Source organism: Anomaloglossus baeobatrachus, chromosome 7, assembly GCF_048569485.1.
Source record: "Anomaloglossus baeobatrachus isolate aAnoBae1 chromosome 7, aAnoBae1.hap1, whole genome shotgun sequence".
NCBI lineage: Eukaryota > Metazoa > Chordata > Amphibia > Anura > Aromobatidae > Anomaloglossus > Anomaloglossus baeobatrachus.
Window position 1 is genome coordinate 35,630,893 of NC_134359.1, and position 21,501 is coordinate 35,652,393.

Consider the following 21,501-nt stretch of genomic DNA (forward strand, 5'->3'; position numbering starts at 1 on the left):
ACTAGGATTATATGGTGAACCCTCATTTTAACATTAAAAACTATTTTTTCCTATTTTCCTCCTCTAAATTTGGGGTGCGTCTTATAATCCAGTGCGTCTTATAAAATGAAAAATACGGTAGATTGGTTGTATAATAAAAAAATAACAACACTCTATCCGTTCATGGAATTATTATCATGTATTAGTTTAACCTGAGGCTCTACATCTCTTGGGAAGCTTGACCTCAAAGCATGCTGAGAGTTGTAGTTCACCAACAGCTGGAGAGCCACAGCTTGGGTGTTATGCTTCACAAAAAAAATATTGGAACTTACCACAAACTTAAGTTTTACACCAGACAAAGTAAATAAAATCAATCAATACGTAGATATACATAATTATATTTTTTCTTTTTTTTAAAGCTTCTCATCATCCAGCATGCACGTTGGCCACTTTGTCATCAATTTTCCTTACAAAGAAGTCGTTTCCCATTAAAACACACAGTAGCAAAAATTAATTAATATCACATAGACCTCATTTGGGCCTGAAATGCTGTTTTTTAACTGCTCGTATTCCAGATGTAACATTCTCCAACGTGTTCCCGAATTGACTTTACTCCCCCATAGATCCATACGGTGCTGGGAGTAAAGTTCCATGGAACCAGAGTCACATCTGGATCATAATCCGCAAAATATGGGTACAATTTGTCTGAATCAGGTTTTAGGGTTTGCAGTTTGTTTTTGCTGTTTTTATGCTTTTTTTTAGTGTGTTTTAAGGAGAAAACTGTCATTGCATTACACTGTAAAAAAAAACAAAACTTGCACAGAATTTTTCTTCATAAAAATAAAATAGAGCACAGTAGATGCAGCATACAAGTCACTGGCGGACATGCTGATCTTACATTACTAGTGAGGTCATTAGCTTTCTTAAGTGTCCGCATGATGGGAGTGTCATAAGACGCCGCTCCGTGGCCCCACAGCTTTCCTTTGGCATACTCAGCCTAAAATGTGCAGCAAAACATTGGATTAGCAAAGCGTGTTAGGACTCCGCGAGTTTCAGAGGATATTGGGGCGCCGGGTGCTGTAGCCCCTCTGAATTTTAGGGAAAAGAAGGCAAATTAATAAGGATAAAGTATAAGAGCTACAAGAGGATTGTGCAGAGGATTCACCATGTATTACAAAGAAAAAAAGCAGCAAAAGTCCAATATAATGATTGGTGCAAATCCACTAGCTGACGCCCAATGACTTACAGTATGTAATAGGTAATCCAAAAATGTAGGCAGCGCTGCAAACAACTCGGATGTAAAACATAGTAGAAACATGACCTATTTCTGGCATGGGACATGAAACAGCCACTTTTTTACTTTTTGGGGGGATCTGAGTCATTTGGAGTGCTGACTATAATTCTTGGATTACCTAGATGGGTGGATGGATGGGTGGGTGGATGGATGGATATTTGGGTGGATGGATGGGTGGGTGGATGAATGGGTGAGTGGACGGATGGGTGGGTGGGTGGGTGGCTGGATGAATGGATGGGTGGTTGGTGGCTGGCTGGATAAATGGGTGGCTGGATGGGTGGGTGGATGGATGGATGGATGGATGGGTGATGGGGTGATGGGAGGATGGATGGGTGTTTGTTTGGGTGGATGGATGGTTGGGTGAGTGGGTGGGTGGATGGATGGTTGGGTGAGTGGGTGGGTGGGTGGGTGGTTGGGTGAGTGGATGGGTTATATTGGACCAAAAGGGTTCACCATACCCTGGTCCACCTGCAATGTAAGTAGTTTACCAGAGACTTGTTAACCTCTGCCTACCTGTCGGCATTATCAACACCTCCTCTTATTGGCCTGGTGTGATATCATTGTTGTTGCACCAGACACGCATGACCTTGCACAATATCGAGTTATCAGAAGACACCAGGGATGCCGCACGTAGGAGTAGGTTCGCAGAGCTTTGGTGTGGAAGCCACAGACTACCAATAGGACAGCTAGACCAGAATCCTGAAAATCTTTTTGCTCTACTCTAACATATATACATGGCAATTGAGTTTTGAAATCACCATACCTTTATATATATATAATGTATGTATGTATGTATGTATGTATATGTATGTATGTATATATATATATATATATATATATATATACACACATACATATATACAGTATATATATATATATATATATATTGTATATGTATATACATAGCATATATGTGTGTATGGTAAATCTGTATAGTAACTATAATTCTGCCATGTATGCTCGGCTCCATACACTTTAACAGGGTTGAGATGCTCTACCAGTCACAGCCTATAGAGGCGCTCCTGAAGGAAGAAAGCAGCCATTTTTCCACATGTACTAGTGTAATGTACAGTATTATCATGACTAATGCAAAGAATAAAACTCTCATTATTCAGACCTATAAGCCACAGCTGGTTAATAAGGGCAGAAATTCCCAGTTATGATATAAGATACCAGTTATGTTACATTCAGTACTGGAGATATCTACAGTATGTGTTCCTCAAACAGTTCAATTTTTTTATTCCAGTTTTAGCCTTTAGACGGCCTCTCAATGTGATTATTACTAGATTGATGCCCCCTCGATTCTTACTTGGCTTGTAAGTTTGGATACTTCTTGGGCTAGCTCAATATCGGGTCGCCCCAGAGTGGTGATCCCGCGTCCGGCTTCCTCCTTGGCCTTAGCTTTGTACTGGATCTAATGGAAAAATGGAGCATGATATATATACCGTATAGGAAGATTCAACCCTGTACCGGCAACAATATTAAACCTGGGCACTCACATCGCTGACCAGCTTGGCCACCTCCGTTGCTTTCTTAATGTCGGGTCTATCAACAATGCTGGTGTAATTGAGATGAGCTTTGGCATCTTTCTTGTATGAGACCTGCAATACACATGTACAATTATTCCTCCATTTTCATTACCAGCATCAAAACATTGCAAGCTATCAGTCAACTTTTATAGACTTGTTTCCAACATTTGTATCAATAGAGCTGTCCAACAAGAGATCCGGAGGCCTCCTTTATGTTGCTTCCTCCATCTTTTAGACTTGGGGGGGGGGTGAGTTTGTCTTTTTGGCCATTGCCACCATGACTTGGCTCCTAAACCAGATTATACTGCAAATCTCTCACTGTCTAGTATATAATACTGACCTGATGGACTACAATCAAATAAAACAGGTGAAGGCCATAGTGCTGAAACCTGGGCCCTTACTGACCACTTATCCCACCCAGAGCACTGCTACTTACATTACTTTGAGCCTTGGCCACCTCCATGGCGTGCTTCACTTCCGGTGGTTCCTGCATGTTGGCGTAGTTGGACTTCCCTTTCTCCTTCTGGAACTTTTCTTTATATTGTTTCTAAAAAAAAATGTAATACTTTGTACACAATTTCATAACATAAAAACCCTTAACAGATAAGATATATAAGCTCTGTAAATATTAGTATGGACTGTGAATCATTTTCCCAGTAGCCGATTCCATCGCTGATGTTTGGGTTTTTTCCCCCCATTGTCGTAATTATTAATCACAAAGGTCCCATAATTTCCATTACTTATTGCACTCACCTGACTAACAATCTTAGTCACTTCTTTGACGTGAGCTGTGTCCAGTGTCTCGGGCAGGGTAGTGAAGGTGCCGTGCGCCAGCTGTTTCTTCACCAACTCTTTGTATTTGTTCTGAAAATAAAAGATAAAAAAAAATACAATTTTATTTCCAGCGGGTTAATTTTAGCTACCACATTTCTCTCAGCTTTAGACTCCTGCAATTAAGAGACCTTTGGCCACATGATGTGATGTCACAAAGGTCCTTAAGCAGTCTTATCATCAGGATATAAATACTGGGGCCCCTAGGAGAGTGGGGGCCCTGTGAAACTGCACAGTTTGCTCTCCCTTCTCCCTCATACCAGTCCTGCATACCAGCCTGTCTCCTGTTCAGTTCTTTCAGACACTACCAATAAAAGACCTTTGGTCACATGACTGTGGACTCATCAAAGGTCCTTAAATAATCTTAACCTCGAAATACAAACGTTAGGGTCCCTAATAAGTTGGGGGTCCTGAGAAATTATGCAGTTTGAGTCCCCCCTAACACCAGCCCTGGCTGAAACTAAGGCTTATTTTTGGAACAAGGCTTATATTTCAAGTATTCTCCAAAATCCCTGTGAAATCATGCTAGGGCTTCTTTTCAGGGTAGGTCTAATTTTCGGAGAAACAGGGTAGTAATGACAACATGTAGCTAGAATTAGACAAATGATCAAGTCAGTAAATCACCGCTCCCCTATTATGTGATAATAGGAAATGAATTGGTGTAGAGTCTTGGACTTAAAGGCGAATTATGAGCGCCAACTCCTAAAAGTCTTGTACGTTGTGTGAAGCGTTCAGTGTTGCCCATATTTGATTTGATCTATTTTTTTTGTATATACCATTGAAATAGTAATCATAATTATCGAGATCAGAATATTTGTAAAACTTAAATAATATATTTTTCATTCCCAATGTGGCTCCTTAGGGGTACTTTGCACCCTGCGACATCGCAAGCCGATGCTGCGATGTCGAGCGTGATAGTCCCCGCCCCTGTCGCAGCAGCGATATATTGTGATTGCTGGCGTAGCGAACATTATCACTACGGCAGCTTCACAATCACTCACAAGCACTCACCTGCCCTGCGACGTCGCTCTGGCCGGCGACCTGCCTCCTTCCTAAGGGGGCGGGTCGTGCGGCGTCACAGCGACGTCACACGGCAGGCGGCCAATAGCAGTGGAGGGGCGGAGATGAGCAGGATGTAAACATCCCGCCCACCTCCTTCCTTCCTCATTGCAGGCGGGAGGCAGGTAGGAGATGTTCCTCGCTCCTGCGGCTTCATACACAGCGATGTGTGCTGCCGCAGGAACGAGGAACAACATCGTACCTGTCGCTGCACCGGCATTATGGAAATGTCAGACCCTACACCGATGATACGATAACAACGCTTTTGCGCTCGTTAATCGTATCAAAAAGGATTTGCACACTACGATATAGCCAGCGACGCCGGATGTGCGTCACTTTTGATTTGACCCCACCGACATCACAGCTGCGATGTCATAGTGTGCAAAGCCTGCCTTAGCGTTGTCCCATAAAAAATGAATGGAGCAATGGCATCTCCGCTCCATGATAATGGTGATAGAAGAACTTCTTTCTGTTGATTTTAGCGATCGGACCCCCATCGATCACCAATCCCACAGATAGGCGGTTATTTACTAGCACTGGAGAACCCCTTTAAATATTTTTTATTTGATGTTAAATTACTTGGACGCCATCTGACGGGAACTTACATCAGATATAAGGGAGCTGACAGATTTGGCATGGATGATCTGGGGTGTGTCCGGAACAGCTCCAAATTCTCCTTGGTACGTTCCTTTCTCATACTTCTTCTTATATTTCACCTGCAAAGCAAAAAAAAACACAAAAATATGGTTTGTCTCCTTTACTGGAGAGACAATTTGAATATTTCTTAGAGGAGCGTGGCAGCTATAAGTCCCCTTACTTGGCAGCCAGACTGGCTTGCAAAGTCTCCTTAAGGAGAATAGTGTTCCCCCGTGGTCCCCACATAGCTTTCTCATGAGCCAGATCAGACACCCCCATACTTTGCACTGACGAGGGGCAAGTACCCCGAAACACCGTGTCTGCAAATTGGGATTCTGATCTGGCATATATATCCTGAGTCATATTGCAAAGGATTGTTAAAAATCCACTTGTGACTTTTAGGATCGCTACTTCCAATAGGTGGCGCTGCGCTAGAGTTTGTCTCCTTTACTGGAGAGACAATTTGGCTTTAACAAAAAATTCTTACTCATTAAATTGACTTTAATGTGATGTTAATTAAAGGAGTGTTAATATATCATAAGAAGTGATGGTATATGTCCTGGCCGTGCCATTGTGTGGGTGCACAACCTCTGATAATACAGGGGCTGCACTGCTGCTGTAGTGCTAGATCTGATTTACTGTTTTATGCTGCACTACAGTGTAGCCGACTGTACTGAAAACTGCAACCGGTCCAATTTCAGTGGACAGGACCAGGGGATGGGGAGCGCTGCTGTGCAAAGTTATATGCCAGAGCTGTTCACTCTCAGGATAAAGTCATGGCATATTCCAGCACCTTGCCATCTCATTATAAGATATGAATGTCCATTAATTGTCCTAATACATCTTTATATGGAGTCAGATGGGAGGGATTAAAACTTCAGCCAGGACACATCAAAACTTTTTAAAACTTTACCTACATTCACCTCTAGGGGGAGCTGAGAACCTCACTGCATACGGCATGTACATTGAATTCAGTAATAAAACTGTTTGCAGTAAGCTATGCAGTAAGCGCCTGTGAGGCAAATCCCGGGATATGAAGATGAATTATGACTCCAGTCATAATCCCTCATCACTCCCTGGCAGTGCCCCCCTCCCTTCTTGTTCTCAGTGTTCCACTTACACCTCCATGGCCATGTCCTGTGATATGGAAATTAGGTGGCTATGGGACAATGGACACAGGATGACTCCCTGCCGTGACCCTGTAGTGGGGGCTGCTAGCTAGTTAGCAAGGCTATGGAAATAGCCAGACAGAACGACTCCAGTAAAAAATGGTTCATATCTCGCAAGCCATATTTCCGATAAATATGGCAACCATAAAAATGGTGTCTCCGCATGCGGACGATGCCGGCACACCCTTTTTATGGGAGCAGGACATTGGGAAATGCCCCAGGCGTGATATCAGCCAATGGGGAACTGGCAGACAGGTCATGAGTCCCCTCGTTCTGTAGCTAAATTCATAACTGTCACAATGAGAGCATTGGCGTCCGCCTACGACGCTCCCAGGCAAAGTTATGGCCCATATTCCATGTTGTGGATTGTCCATAACTCAAGCCAGGGGTGGAGCAGTGCTCCCTCTGAGGTCACTAAGGTAGGAGGGGACCTGGATTTGTCCAGGTTGATAACCCTACTTCGGCCATTTTCCAGTGTTCTTTTCGCTGGGGGCACGTGTAGGAAACATCTGTGGGAAGGATCCTAGAAACCTGGGTACAGCGCCCCCCTGTGGCCAGACGCAACAAGGTAACTGCTGGAACTGTGTATGCCTGTTTGTAACCCATGCTTTGATTGTAACTGTACTCTGACATATGTATATTCTGTAGATTCCCTATTGTATATATTGTAGTTTCTAGTGTGCTTTAGGCTGATTAAATTATATAATTAATCTTGGGCTGTTCTGTTATCTCGATCTTGAATCCCACGTCTGTGTGTTCGGCTAATAGTTACCGTAAATCGGTTGGTGGCAGCGAATTGTGCCAAGGATTATTGTGGGGAGGCCAGTGAGATCCGGGGAGATTTTATATATTCCGCCCGCGGAGGTCGGGGGAATATATACCTTACTCTCACCGGGGACCCTTCAATAATCGGCATAAGTAGTATAGCGGCCTCCTTGCTTATTGTCGGGCAATTCCATAATTGGCCTGACTATAAGAGGGGCGCTAGAGAGCGCGTCACGTGCTCTGTCTGTCGGTCGGGAGGTATAAAGGAGGGGTGACCCCCACTTGTTACCCCCCGATTGTGACGTACTGGTAGCCAGCGCGGGGGATTTCTGAGTGACCCCCCCGGTGGTTTGTGACATATTGGTGGCATAGCGGTGGGATCGAGATAATAGTGTGTGTGAGTGTGAGACCCATACTCCCAGACACTAAAGACTGCCTGCAGCAGCTGTGGCTGCTGGGGTCTTCAGACTAGCTCAACACTAGAGTGTCAGAGTGCAGATACTGTAAGGTGTGTGGAGGCATCAGGTGTCAGTTCTGTGTCAGTGACCAAAAGTCTGCAAGAATGGCTGATGGCACCAGGAGCAGAGCTATGCAACTGGCCAATGCTAAGGCAGGAGCCGAAGAGAGGGAGGACGGTGCTGTGGACAGCAATGAGGAGGTTGCCCACGAGTCCTCCAGGAGCTCGATGCCAGAAAACCGTTCTGCCGAGGACATTGCACAACCTGGCACTGCTGGACAAGATGAGGAGGAGCTCACCCAAGGTTCCTCAACGAGCCAGATGCCAGCCCTCCGCTCTGAAAGGGACAGTGAATCGCCTAGCTCTGCAGCGTGCCGCAGATCACCACGTGCCATTCCACCGAGCCTGGGAGGCTCGGATAGCCTTCTTCAAATGGCTATGGCCCTTCTCCAGGCTGGAGACCAGAAGGGCTACAAGGAACTCCTGGCAGAGCGCAGGGCAGAGCGGCAGGCAGCGCGTGACGCTGAGGCTGCGGAGCGGCACGCAGAGCGTGAGGCTGCGGAGCGAGAGCGGCAGGCAGCGCGTGAAGAGCGAGAGCGAGAGCGACAGGCAGACCGTGACTACCAGCTGCAGCTAGCTCAGCTCCGGCCCTCATCAGCCACACGTGACCTTCGAGACACCAAACTTCCAAAGGTCCGTGTTGAGGACTTCCCAGTGCTGGAGAAGGATGGAGACTTGGACTCTTTCTTGACTGCTTTTGAACGGACTTGCTTGCAGCACCATCTGGACAAGGACCAGTGGGCCAAATACCTGACCCCCCGTTTAAGGGGTAAGGCCCTGGAAATCCTTGGGGACTTGCCTGCTGAGGCAGATCAGGGCTACGACACCATCAAGCGGGCCCTGATCCAACAGTACAACCTCACTCCAGAGTCCTACCGCAAGAAGTTCCGGAGCCTACAGAAGGGACCAAAGGACTCCTGGGCTGACCACAGGCGGGCACTTGCCCGAGCTGCCGACCACTGGACCCAAGGCCTGCAGCTTTCCACCGGACCGGAGATCCTGGACTTGTTCATCACGGAGCAACTCTTGTGGAACTGCCCTGAGGATCTCCGCCAGTTCATCCGAGACCAGAAGCCAAAGGGGTCCACGGCTACAGCTGCCCTGGCCGATGACTACACCAACAATCGGGCTCCTGAAGCCAGGAGAGCAGCCACCAGCAGCACCTGGAGAGGGGGTAAGATGAATTCTGCGACTGCCCCACCTGCCCCTAGACTGCAGGGGGTGTCCCCCTCAACTCCCCTCTCCGGGCCCGTGGCAGAGCCAAGACGGTGCCACCAGTGCAACCTACCTGGACACTTCAAGGCCATGTGCCCTCAGCGTCCCAAGGCCCCGGCTCCGTCCCCGTCCCAAGGGCCGCCCAAGGTGTATTGTGTGGGTGGGGGTGGTGGTAGGTCCCTGGACAGCTTCCAACCTGTCACCGTCGGCCGGTCTGTGACCATAGGACTGCGAGACAGCGCCTCGGAGGTGACTCTGGTGCGGCCTGAGATGGTGTCCCCCCAAGACTTGATCCCTGGAAAAACCCTCGCTGTCTCCGGGATTGGAGGCACTGACCCGGCGCTGCCTGTTGCTGACATTTATGTGGACTGGGGCGCAGGGCGGGGGGTGAGGGAGGTGGGGGTAACTGATCGGATCCCTGCAAACGTGCTACTTGGGACAGATTTGGGGCAGATAACCTCCCAGTTTGGGCCCCAACCAAGGGCTGAACCTTCAGCCAGTACTGACATGCCTCCGGACAATGTTAATGTGTTATCTATGAATGATGTAAGGGAGGAGGGAGTGAACTCTGATATTTCTGCTTGCATAGACACCATAGACACACACGCAGCTGCAGCTGTGACAGGGGAGGGGGTCAGAGGAAGGTGTGACAATGCCTCTACAAGTAACCAGCCTGTGAGCTGGGATCTGTTGCCCTCTGCAGGGATAAGCAGAGAGCAGGGTGCTGCAGGGGGAGGACCAGTGTGTGGGGTGGGGGCTACCACAGCAAATGTGGGGTCCCCAGAGATTTCACAGCGGGGTTCTGTTGCTGCAGGAGGGGAACAGGCAGGTGAGATTGGGGCCGGTCCAGGAGCGGAAGTGCTCCCAGGTAAGATCTCGGTGCATGGTTCCCCCACAACCGGGGTGTCAGGAAGCCAGGTAGGTCTGCCTGAACCGGCGACTTGGTCAGGAACGGAGGAGGAGCAGGCACGACCCACGGTCGCAGCGGCTGTGGCCGCTGTCACCCGCAGTGGGAGTGCTGGAAGCCAAGGGGCCTCCCGGAGGTCCGATAGCTCTTCCCCTTCTGACCAAGTGGCAGCCGAGTCAGGTGGAGGCCAGGACACAGGTCCCGGGGTACTGACTGAAGATGTGACAGTCTCGTCGATTCTGGCCACATCTAGTCAGGGGTTTCAGGCAGCGTTAGAAGCTGACGACAGCCTGAAAGCTCTTAAGGAGCAGGCGGCACAGCCTCCCTCGGACTCGGACCCGGAGCGAGTGGTCTGGGACCAAGGACGGCTGTACCGGGCCACGGTCCAGCAGGGTTCACCGGAGGCGTGGCCCAGGGACCGACAGTTGGTGGTACCCTATCCGTTCCGGACGGAGTTGTTGCGGATCGCACATGAGATTCCGATGGCCGGACACCTAGGGATCGCTAAGACCAAGGCCAGGTTAAACCAGCATTTCTACTGGCCAAAAATGGGGGCCGATGTGGCTGCCTACTGCCGTTCGTGTGAAACCTGTCAGAGAGTGGGGAAGGCGGGGCCACGCCCCAAAGCCCCACTGGTATCTCTGCCAATCATCGATGAGCCTTTCAGGAGGGTGGCTGTGGATCTGGTCGGCCCGCTGGCCATCCCCAGCAGCTCCGGGAAACGCTTCATACTGACGGTAGTGGACTATGCCACCCGGTACCCAGAAGCAGTGGCCTTGTCGTCCATTCGGGCTGACAAGGTGGCCACCGCATTGCTGGAGATTTTCTCCCGAGTGGGTTTTCCCCAGGAAATGCTCACTGACCGGGGGACCCAATTCATGTCCCAGCTGATGGAGGCCCTCTGTAAGCAAGTCCAGGTGCGACATCTGGTGGCCAGCCCGTACCATCCACAGACTAATGGCCTGTGCGAGCGGTTCAATGGCACCTTAAAGCAGATGCTTAAGATGTTGGTCGACTCCCATGGGCGTGACTGGGAGCGGTATCTCCCACACCTGTTATTTGCTTACCGGGAGGTTCCACAGGCCTCAACAGGATTCTCACCGTTTGAGCTCCTGTACGGGCGACGTGTGCGGGGCCCCCTGGCTCTGGTGAAAGAGGCTTGGGAAGGGGATTTGGCCACCCCTGGAGTGTCGGTTATCGAGTATGTCATGCGCTTCCGGGACAAAATGCAGGCCTTGACGCAACTGGTACACGACAATATGGCTCAAGCCCAGGCCGATCAGAAGCGTTGGTACGACCAGAACGCTTGTGAGAGGACCTACCAAGTGGGTCAAAAGGTGTGGGTACTGGTCCCCGTACCACAGGACAAGCTTCAGGCAGCCTGGGAAGGCCCATACCTCGTGTACCAGCAGCTCAACCCTGTAACGTACCTGGTCACCCTGGACCCTGCCCGTGGAAGGCGGAAGCCCTTCCATGTGAACATGATGAAGGCACATCATGAGCGGGAGGCATGTGCGCTCCCCGTGTGCAACCTGCCCGAGGAGGGAGAAGCGGAAACCCTCTTGGATATGCTAGCCCAGGTTAGGGCAGGCGGATCCATTGAGGATGTGGAGGTTGGCCACCAGCTCTTGGAAGACCAACGGTCCCAGCTGTGGGCCACCCTCCTCCCCTTCCGGGGGTTGTTTACCAACCAGCCCGGAAGGACTGACTTGGCTGTCCATCACGTGGACACTGGGGATCATCCCCCGATCCGGCGTTCAGCATATCGGGTCTCCCTGGAGGTGCAGCAACACATGCGCCAGGAGATTGACGAGATGCTGAAGCTGGGGGTGATCCAGGCATCCAACAGCGCTTGGGCCTCGCCTGTAGTCCTCGTCCCTAAGAAGGACCGAACCACTCGGTTCTGCGTGGACTACAGGGGGCTCAATGCGGTCACGGTCGCCGATGCGTACCCAATGCCACGCATCGATGACCTGCTCGATCAGTTGGCCGGGGCTCAGTACCTGACCATCATGGATCTGAGCCGGGGATATTGGCAGATCCCCCTGACTCGCAAGGCCAGGGAACGCTCTGCCTTTATTACCCCATTTGGACTGTACGAGTCCACGGTGATGCCATTCGGGATGAGGAATGCCCCTGCCACTTTCCAGCGGATGGTCAACACCCTGCTCAAGGGACTTGAAGGGTACGCGGCCGCGTACCTGGATGACATTGCCGTCTTCAGTCCCACCTGGGAGGACCACCTAGAGCATCTAGCACAGGTGCTCAGGCGGATCCACCGGGCAGGTTTGACCATCAAGCCGGGAAAGTGTCAGCTGGCCATGAGCGAGGTCCAGTACCTCGGTCACCGGGTAGGTGGGAGAACACTGAAGCCCGAGCCTGAGAAAGTGGAAGCCATCGCATCCTGGCCCACCCCCAGGACCAAGAAGCAGGTGATGTCCTTCTTGGGGACCGCTGGGTACTATAGGAGGTTTGTTCCATGCTATAGTAGCCTGGCAAAGCCCTTGACGGACCTCACCAAGAAGAAGCTGCCCTCTGCAGTCGATTGGACAATGGACTGCGAGACAGCCTTCCGGGCCCTAAAGGACGCCCTGTCCAGCCCGCCCGTGCTACAGGCAGCCGACTTCACGCGGCCGTTTGTAGTACAGACCGACGCCAGTGACTTCGGCCTCGGTGCGGTGCTCAGCCAGGTGGACTCTGCGAGCCAAGAGCACCCGGTCTTGTACCTGAGCAGGAAGCTGTTACCAAGGGAAGTTGCCTATTCCACGATGGAGAAGGAGTGCCTGGCCATAGTGTGGGCCCTGCAGCGTCTGCAACCCTATCTATACGGGCGCCACTTCATCGTGGAGACGGACCACAATCCCCTCAGCTGGTTGCACACCGTCTCTGGGACGAATGGGCGATTGTTGCGATGGAGCCTTGCGCTCCAGCAATACAACTTCACCATTCGCCACAAAAGGGGCCGTGACCACGGTAACGCAGACGGGCTGTCCCGACAAGGAGAGGTCGCGGACGGGCGCACGGGGGAACACCGGAGTGTGCTGCCCCCTAGCGCCCTCAAAAGGGGGGAGGTGTGAGGCAAATCCCGGGATATGAAGATGAATTATGACTCCAGTCATAATCCCTCATCACTCCCTGGCAGTGCCCCCCTCCCTTCTTGTTCTCAGTGTTCCACTTACACCTCCATGGCCATGTCCTGTGATATGGAAATTAGGTGGCTTAGGGACAATGGACACAGGATGACTCCCTGCCGTGACCCTGTAGTGGGGGCTGCTAGCTAGTTAGCAAGGCTATGGAAATAGCCAGACAGAACGACTCCAGTAAAAAATGGTTCATATCTCGCAAGCCATATTTCCGATAAATATGGCAACCATAAAAATGGTGTCTCCGCATGCGGACGATGCCGGCACACCCTTTTTATGGGAGCAGGACATTGGGAAATGCCCCAGGCGTGATATCAGCCAATGGGGAACTGGCAGACAGGTCATGAGTCCCCTCGTTCTGTAGCTAAATTCATAACTGTCACAATGAGAGCATTGGCGTCCGCCTACGACGCTCCCAGGCAAAGTTATGGCCCATATTCCATGTTGTGGATTGTCCATAACTCAAGCCAGGGGTGGGGCAGTGCTCCCTCTGAGGTCACTAAGGTAGGAGGGGACCTGGATTTGTCCAGGTTGATAACCCTACTTCGGCCATTTTCCAGTGTTCTTTTCGCTGGGGGCACGTGTAGGAAACATCTGTGGGAAGGATCCTAGAAACCTGGGTACAGCGCCCCCCTGTGGCCAGACGCAACAAGGTAACTGCTGGAACTGTGTATGCCTGTTTGTAACCCATGCTTTGATTGTAACTGTACTCTGACATATGTATATTCTGTAGATTCCCTATTGTATATATTGTAGTTTCTAGTGTGCTTTAGGCTGATTAAATTATATAATTAATCTTGGGCTGTTCTGTTATCTCGATCTTGAATCCCACGTCTGTGTGTTCGGCTAATAGTTACCGTAAATCGGTTGGTGGCAGCGAATTGTGCCAAGGATTATTGTGGGGAGGCCAGTGAGATCCGGGGAGATTTTATATATTCCGCCCGCGGAGGTCGGGGGAATATATACCTTACTCTCACCGGGGACCCTTCAATAATCGGCATAAGTAGTATAGCGGCCTCCTTGCTTATTGTCGGGCAATTCCATAATTGGCCTGACTATAAGAGGGGCGCTAGAGAGCGCGTCACGTGCTCTGTCTGTCGGTCGGGAGGTATAAAGGAGGGGTGACCCCCACTTGTTACCCCCCGATTGTGACGTACTGGTAGCCAGCGCGGGGGATTTCTGAGTGACCCCCCCGGTGGTTTGTGACAGCGCCTAACCTCCCCCTAGTGGTGACTGCAGGAAATACTTTTTTTACCATTTCAGTCTATGGTTCAAAGGGAATTTAGAGCTTAATAATAATAATAATAATAATAATAATAGTAGTAATACTAATAATAATAATTTGTTACTTTTTGAAATACACAGCCCTGATCCTCCTCTTTAAATCCTCCCATCCACATCAACTGGAAGTCATCTGAACGCACTGGTTTCGGTGGAAACAAACAGATGACTATCTGTTGTGTTCAGGACTCATACAGATTGTGTCAGGGGAGAGAAGGATCTGTCAGTTGGAATTTAGGTTTCCAACACTTCTGTTTGCAGAAGAGATAATCTAACGACTGCCCAAATGCGAATGGTCAGCCACCGAGGTTCAGATTTTGGGTTGATTACTCACATTACTGTTCATTTCTGCGTTCTTGAGAGCCAGGACGGTGTCCAAGTCATTGGTGACTGAGAGTTTGCATCCTTTCTGGAACTCTTTGTCCAGTTTGTACTCATACTGAAGGTAAAAAAAAAATAAGTAAATTAAAAAAAATAATAAATAATTTTTTATATATATATATATATATATATATATATATATACACTGTATATATATATATATATATATATATATATACACACACACACATTATATTATTTATATATATATATATATGTATATATATATATATAGAGAGAGCGAGAGAGAGATAGATATAGATAGATATATATGGGGAGAGATATATATATAATGTATACTCGTATATTATATATATATATATTATACTATATATATATATGCTTTTATTTATATATATATGTATATATAAATATATAAAAAAATATATATGTGTGTATGTATAGGGACATACACACGTGTATATATATATATATATATATATATATATATATTACTATGTATAAGTAAATTAAGTAAATAACTACCCACTGACACCTCTATTGTCCCTTCTGGAAAAGTGGCCTTTGGTTTCTCTTCAGCATCAGGGCCAGGGTACCATTCTGAACCCTCTTGTACCTATGGCACTGAATGCTTAAGCTACCCATGTATGTCCTGCACCAGGTGAATGTGGGCCTTTGGACAAAAAGGTCCCAGGTGCCTCCAGTTTACCCCACCCTCAGCCTTACCCATATACCATGGAACCTAAAATCCTAGTTGACCCTGGAATCAGTCCAGATCTATCCTGATTAGTTAAATGGAACCTGCCAGCTTTCTTAACTCACCTATTTTAATGAATACTAGTATTTACTATATAATATCAATTTGAAATATCTATTATTCCTCCTAGAAACTGATAACAGTTCCATTGTCAGACTGGGCGTGGTCTTACACAGTCTGTCCGCACTGATTGGTTAGTGTCAGTCTGTGTAGGGACACCCCCCCAACTGGACACTCCCAGGAAGCACAAAAGAGGAATGGAACCATAAAGAGTTCTCAGAAAAAGATGTTCCAGAATGGTTATGAAAAATACCAGCATTTAATAACAGATATGTCCGGAAGAGGTGACAGCTGCTGATCAACAATACAATGAAGAACAATTTTTCTATTAAATTTTAATTTTTCTTTTTGTAATTTTATTAAGATTTTTACTGATACACTAGTAATATTTTAACATTTCTTTAGCATTAATAAGAAGTGGAATAAAGCTGCTTACGTCACTCTGCTGCAAAGATGATTTTGCGTTCTGCAGGAAGTCGGGTCTGTCCACGGTCCACTGCCACTGTGCCTTTGTTGCTTCGTACTTCTTCTTATAATCCAGCTAAACGAAAATAGGAGAAATGTAGAGTATTAATCCTCCGCATGAGGAGGCGCAACCCAACGTGAGAGCTAAGAGAAGGTCTACTGACGTTGCTAATGGACTTGTAGGCTTCTTTGGCCGTCTTGATCTGAACGGCATCGGCCACCATGGTGCAGTGTCCTCTGCTCTTCTCATACAGTTCTTTATATTTCAGCTGTGAAAGACAAAACAGAATCAATTACTAATCCATATCATTCACGTTGGTATAAATTCCTGTAATTCTGGCCCCGGACTTAGGATTAGATCTGATCACGCCCTGTTCATGCCGTTTGATGGAGTTGGGTTGAAGAACCAACAGGTGGATGAGCATTTGGGTGATGGCTATTTTGACGATTTGGCCGGTTTATGACTCTAGGTCGATACGCACCTCACTGATCTTGTCTTTGACCTTGCGTGCATGCAGCAGTGATGGGGTGTCGTGGATGGAGGTGTAGCTCTTGGCTTTGCCTTTGTTCCATTCCATTTTGTAAACAATCTACAAATGTGGAAACAAAAAACATAGAAAACATTGTTTTAAGCACAACCACCTCAGACCACCAATGATATAAACTACCCTTGACCCCGGCGGAGATCCTGTCCCAATACTCACGTCACTGATCTGCTTAGCGGCCTTCTGAGCTCGGTTGTGCTCCGGCGTGTCTATGACTGCCGTGTATTTGTCCTTCTCCTTTTCATAGCGTTCCTTATACTTCCACTATAAGAGAAAAGCCACCGTCAGATACAGCGCACACCATACTCAGGATAGTCTCACATTTGGTGTTATCATTGTGTGGTGTCTAAATATTTGTAGGTGTAATATATAATCTAGTATGGAATCATTTGGGATAATGTTCTAAAGTATAGTATTGAAAATTAACATTTAAAGCTGGGAGAATAGTGGAGAAATAGCTATAAAAGTACAATATAACTGCTATAACTGAAAGCAATAATATTGTATAGTATAACATTAATATAACTATGTAGTATGATAGTATCATATACTATGATGGCCAAATCCAAAAAGACAAAAGCAAACGTGTTTCGTACTGTGTCCACGCATTTCGGACTGTGTGTCCACGTTTCGGACGATGTCCACTCATTTCGGTCTGTGTGTTCACACATTTCGGTCTGTGTGTCCACACATTTTGTACTATGTGTCCACACATTTCAGACTATCAATGCGTTTCGGAATGTGTCCACATGTTTCACTATGTGTCGAAGTGTTTCAGACTATTGTTTCCACGCATTTCGGACTGTGTCCACACATTTCGGACTATGTGTCCACACATTTTGGATTGTGTCAATGCTTTTTGAACTCTGTCCACGTGTTTCAGACTGTTTCCACACGTTTTAGACTATGTTTCTATGCGTTTTAGACTGTATCCACACATTTTGGACTTTTCCCACGCGTTTCAGACTGTGTCTACATGTTTCAAACTATGTGTCCACACATTTCGGACTATGTGTCCACATGTTTTAGACTATGTGTCCACATGTTTCGGACCGTGTCAAGACATTTCTGACTGTGTACACACATTTCGGAATATGTGTTCATGCATTTCGGATTGTGTCCACGCTCTTTGGACTGTGTCTACGAGTTTCAGACTGTGTCCACACACTTCAGACTGTGTACACATGTTTTGTTCTATGTGTCCTTAGTCGTACAATGAATAAGGACAGTCCGAAACACGTTAGTATTTTTGGATTTAGCCATTGATCTTTTTACTTGTTTTTCCTGGATTTTCTATCTGTGTGATTTTGTGGATATTTTGCAATAAATACTTGTTTTTTATGGCGCCTAGACACTGTATTTTTTCTTCCACTATGTTTCACAGTCTGCACAGTCTTTCATACATGGGTGAGCTGACTTTACAAAACTTTTTTTTATCACTTAGTATGATATATTATCAAAAATTAGACTGGGGTCAGAGTGATGTATATTCTTTCATGTCAGAGAATTGGTCTGATTATGCTAAGGACACTCTGATCAGAGTTTGATCTGAGTATAATTCACTGTGATCCAATTCTTTCGCAAGCGAGAATCAGAACGCAGATGCGGAGAAGATGGAAAACTTAATTTCTCCATCTTATCCATTGTCTATCTTCTTGATGGACTCCATTGTCCAATCTCCAATGGTGGACTCCATTGTCCATTCTCCAATGGTGGACTCCATTGTCCATTCTCCAATGGTGGACTCCATTGTCCATTCTCCAATGGTGGACTCCATTGTCCATTCTCCAATGGTGGACTCCATTGTCCATTCTCCAATGGTGGACTCCATTGTCCATTCTCCAATGGTGGACTCCATTGTCCATTCTCTAATGGTGGACTCCATTGTCCATTCTCCAATGGTGGACTCCATTGTCCATTCTCCAATGGTGGACTCCATTGTCCATTCTCCAATGATGGATTAACTTGTCCATTCTCCAATGATGGATTAACTTGTCCATTCTCCAATGATGGACTCCATTGTCCATTCTCCAATGATGGATTCCATTGTCCATTCTCCAATGGTGGACTCCATTGTCCATTCTACAATGATGGATTCCATTGTCCATTCTCCAATGGTGGACTCCATTGTCCATTCTCCAATGATGGATTCCATTGTCCATTCTCCAATGGTGGACTCCATTGTCCATTCTCCAATGATGGATTCCATTGTCCATTCTCCAATGATGGACTCCATTGTCCATTCTCCAATGATGGACTCCATTGTCCATTCTCCAATGGTGGACGCCATTGTCCATTCTCCAATGATGGATTCCATTGTCCATTCTCCAATGATGGACTCCATTGTCCATTCTCCAATGATGTATTCCATTGTCCATTCTCCAATGGTGGACTCCATTGTCCATTCTCCAATGGTGGACTCCATTGTCCAATCTTCAATGGTGGACCCCATTGTCCATTCTCCAATGATGGACTCCATTGTCCATTCTCCAATGATGGACTCCATTGTCCATTCTCCAATGATGGACTCCATTGTCCATTCTCCAATGATGGACTCCATTGTCCATTCTCCAATGATGGACTCCATTGTCCATTCTCCAATGATGGACTCCATTGTCCATTCTCCAATGATGGACTCCATTGTCCATTCTCCAATGATGGATTCCATTGTCCATTTTCCAATGGTGGACTCCATTGTTCATTCTCCAATGATGGACTCCATTGTCCATTCTCCAATGATGTATTCCATTTTCCATTCTCCAATGGTGGACTCCATTGTCCATTCTCTAATGGTGGACTCCATTGTCCATTCTTCAATGGTGGACTCCATTGTCCATTCTCCAATGATGGACTCCATTGTCCATTCTCCAATGATGGACTCCATTGTCCATTCTCCAATGATGGACTCCATTGTCCATTCTCCAATGATGGACTCCATTGTCCATTCTCCAATGATGGACACCATTGTCCATTCTCCAATGATGGACACCATTGTCCATTCTCCAATGATGGACACCATTGTCCATTCTCCAATGATGGACTCCATTGTCCATTCTCCAATGATGGACTCCATTGTCCATTCTCCAATGATGGACTCCATTGTCCATTCTCCAATGATGGACTCCATTGTCCATTCTCCAATGATGGACTCCATTGTCCATTCTCCAATGATGGACTCCATTGTCCATTCTCCAATGATGGACTCCATTGTCCATTCTCCAATGATGTATTCGATTGTCCATTCTCCAATGGTGGACTCCATTGTCCATTCTCCAATGGTGGACTCCATTGTCCATTCTTCAATGGTGGACTCCATTGTCCATTCTTCAATGGTGGACTCCATTGTCCATTCTTCAATGGTGGACTCCATTGTCCATTCTCCAATGATGGACTCCATTGTCCATTCTCCAATGATGGACGCCATTGTCCATTCTCCAATGATGGACTCCATTGTCCATTCTCCAATGATGGACTCCATTGTCCATTCTCCAATGATGGACTCCATTGTCCATTCTCCAATGATGGACTCCATTGTCCATTCTCCAATGATGGACTCCATTGTCCATTCTCCAATGATGGACTCCATTGTCCATCATTCTCCATCTTCTCCATTGGCGTAAATCGTACTGCATTCAGATGACAGCATGGCGCCATTCAAGTGAACATGAGAGGCTGGGGCGAAGCTACTATAACATCAATTAAAGGGGTTGTCTCAAGTTCATAAATGGGAAAGTAGCAAAGTTTTTGTAAAAACAAACATTCCAATTTACAAATTCTCAAAACCAGAGCTGTCTATGTCTCAGTGTGGCCGGTTTCCTAAGCAAGGAGTGCGCAACCTGGGAAGCCTCTATTCCTTACAGCTTTCCGTGCCGCTCTGAAGCTGGCCGTATCACCGGATATGACCGGCATCAGTCCCCCTGCTCTTCTTCAATGCTGCAGAGACAAAGCTTTGCTAGCACCTCGGCAGAAAGCATAGTTTAGACCAACGTTGCGACCATGACTGTCAATCTTCAGGAGCACCAGCAAAGAAGAAAGCCATGGGACAGGATTGGTGCATCCTAAAGTTTCATCCTGAGAACACCCCTTTAATATGTCATGATGTGATATAAAATGTAGTATAGTGTATAATGAGAATATATTAATACATGGTATAAAATATAATCAAACAATAACTAAACTCTAGGACAAAAATCTAAACGTCAATCAGCAAAGGGGGGAAATTTACTCACCCAAGTCGATGTGCAAACCTATTAGTAAATCTTCCCCCGTATATATATACACTTATTCTGTATATACAGTGCATTAATATATGAGAAAGCCACAAGGTCGTCACTCTACACTGCAATCCATCATACCCACGCCATGCAAGAACAAAAGACAGAGCCCAAAAACTAACTTTTCGGAAACAAATGCATGCAACAGGAGGAGGTGGATGTAAAAAGAAAGAATGACGCCCCCCCCTGTGTGTGCGAGCCCCCATAAATGTGCCGTGCTACCTGTCTCCATCCCATTCAGACGGATGACTATATCATTGTAGTTGTGCAGTCTCATCACTCCCACACGTTACATCTCCTTAGTGATAAAATGACACTTGCCTGTCTGTGAACGGTCCAGATTAGATTGCTTCTGTTACTTATCGGATGAGCTGAACAAGTGCTCTTATCACTGACACATACGCCGCACGCTATCAGGGGATGTGCGGCGCCGCACGCTTCTACAGGGCTCTGCTTGCCCATTGACGGGAATTAAATTGCTCGTTGTTCATTAGGAAGCAGGTGACAATTGCAGTTAGACCTGACCTCCCCATAGGATGCGGTGATTAGGCTTCATGAGCCATCGTTAAACATCCTGAGCTGGGTACATTAATATACGGGATGTGATTGGGACATAAATGCGGAGTCTTTACAGAATAGATTTCTGATACATGGCACTGCAATCAAATAGAACTATAATTACCTGCGATACATTTCTCTAAATTACAACTACAACTCCCAGCGCTGGTTTAGC

At 47.0% G+C, this 21,501-nt stretch overlaps 1 protein-coding gene across 16 annotated transcripts in view; it reads right to left on the minus strand.

The window, feature by feature from the left end:
• Positions 1–21,501, minus strand: part of NEB (nebulin) — a 265,748-nt gene that overhangs the window by 45,024 nt on the left and 199,223 nt on the right. For 12 of the 16 annotated variants that reach the window (XM_075317192.1, XM_075317191.1, XM_075317197.1 and 9 more), the window contains 11 exons: positions 16,654–16,758; positions 16,432–16,539; positions 16,114–16,218; positions 15,921–16,025; positions 14,660–14,764; positions 5,298–5,408; positions 3,556–3,666; positions 3,239–3,349; positions 2,773–2,874; positions 2,583–2,687; positions 878–976 (listed from right to left, as the gene is read on the minus strand). In XM_075317192.1, the coding sequence (XP_075173307.1) occupies positions 878–976; positions 2,583–2,687; positions 2,773–2,874; positions 3,239–3,349; positions 3,556–3,666; positions 5,298–5,408; positions 14,660–14,764; positions 15,921–16,025; positions 16,114–16,218; positions 16,432–16,539; positions 16,654–16,758 (1,167 nt within the window). The remainder of the gene's footprint in view (positions 1–877; positions 977–2,582; positions 2,688–2,772; positions 2,875–3,238; positions 3,350–3,555; positions 3,667–5,297; positions 5,409–14,659; positions 14,765–15,920; positions 16,026–16,113; positions 16,219–16,431; positions 16,540–16,653; positions 16,759–21,501) is intronic. The other 4 variants (XM_075317196.1, XM_075317208.1, XM_075317207.1 and 1 more) reach the window with 1 other exon arrangement.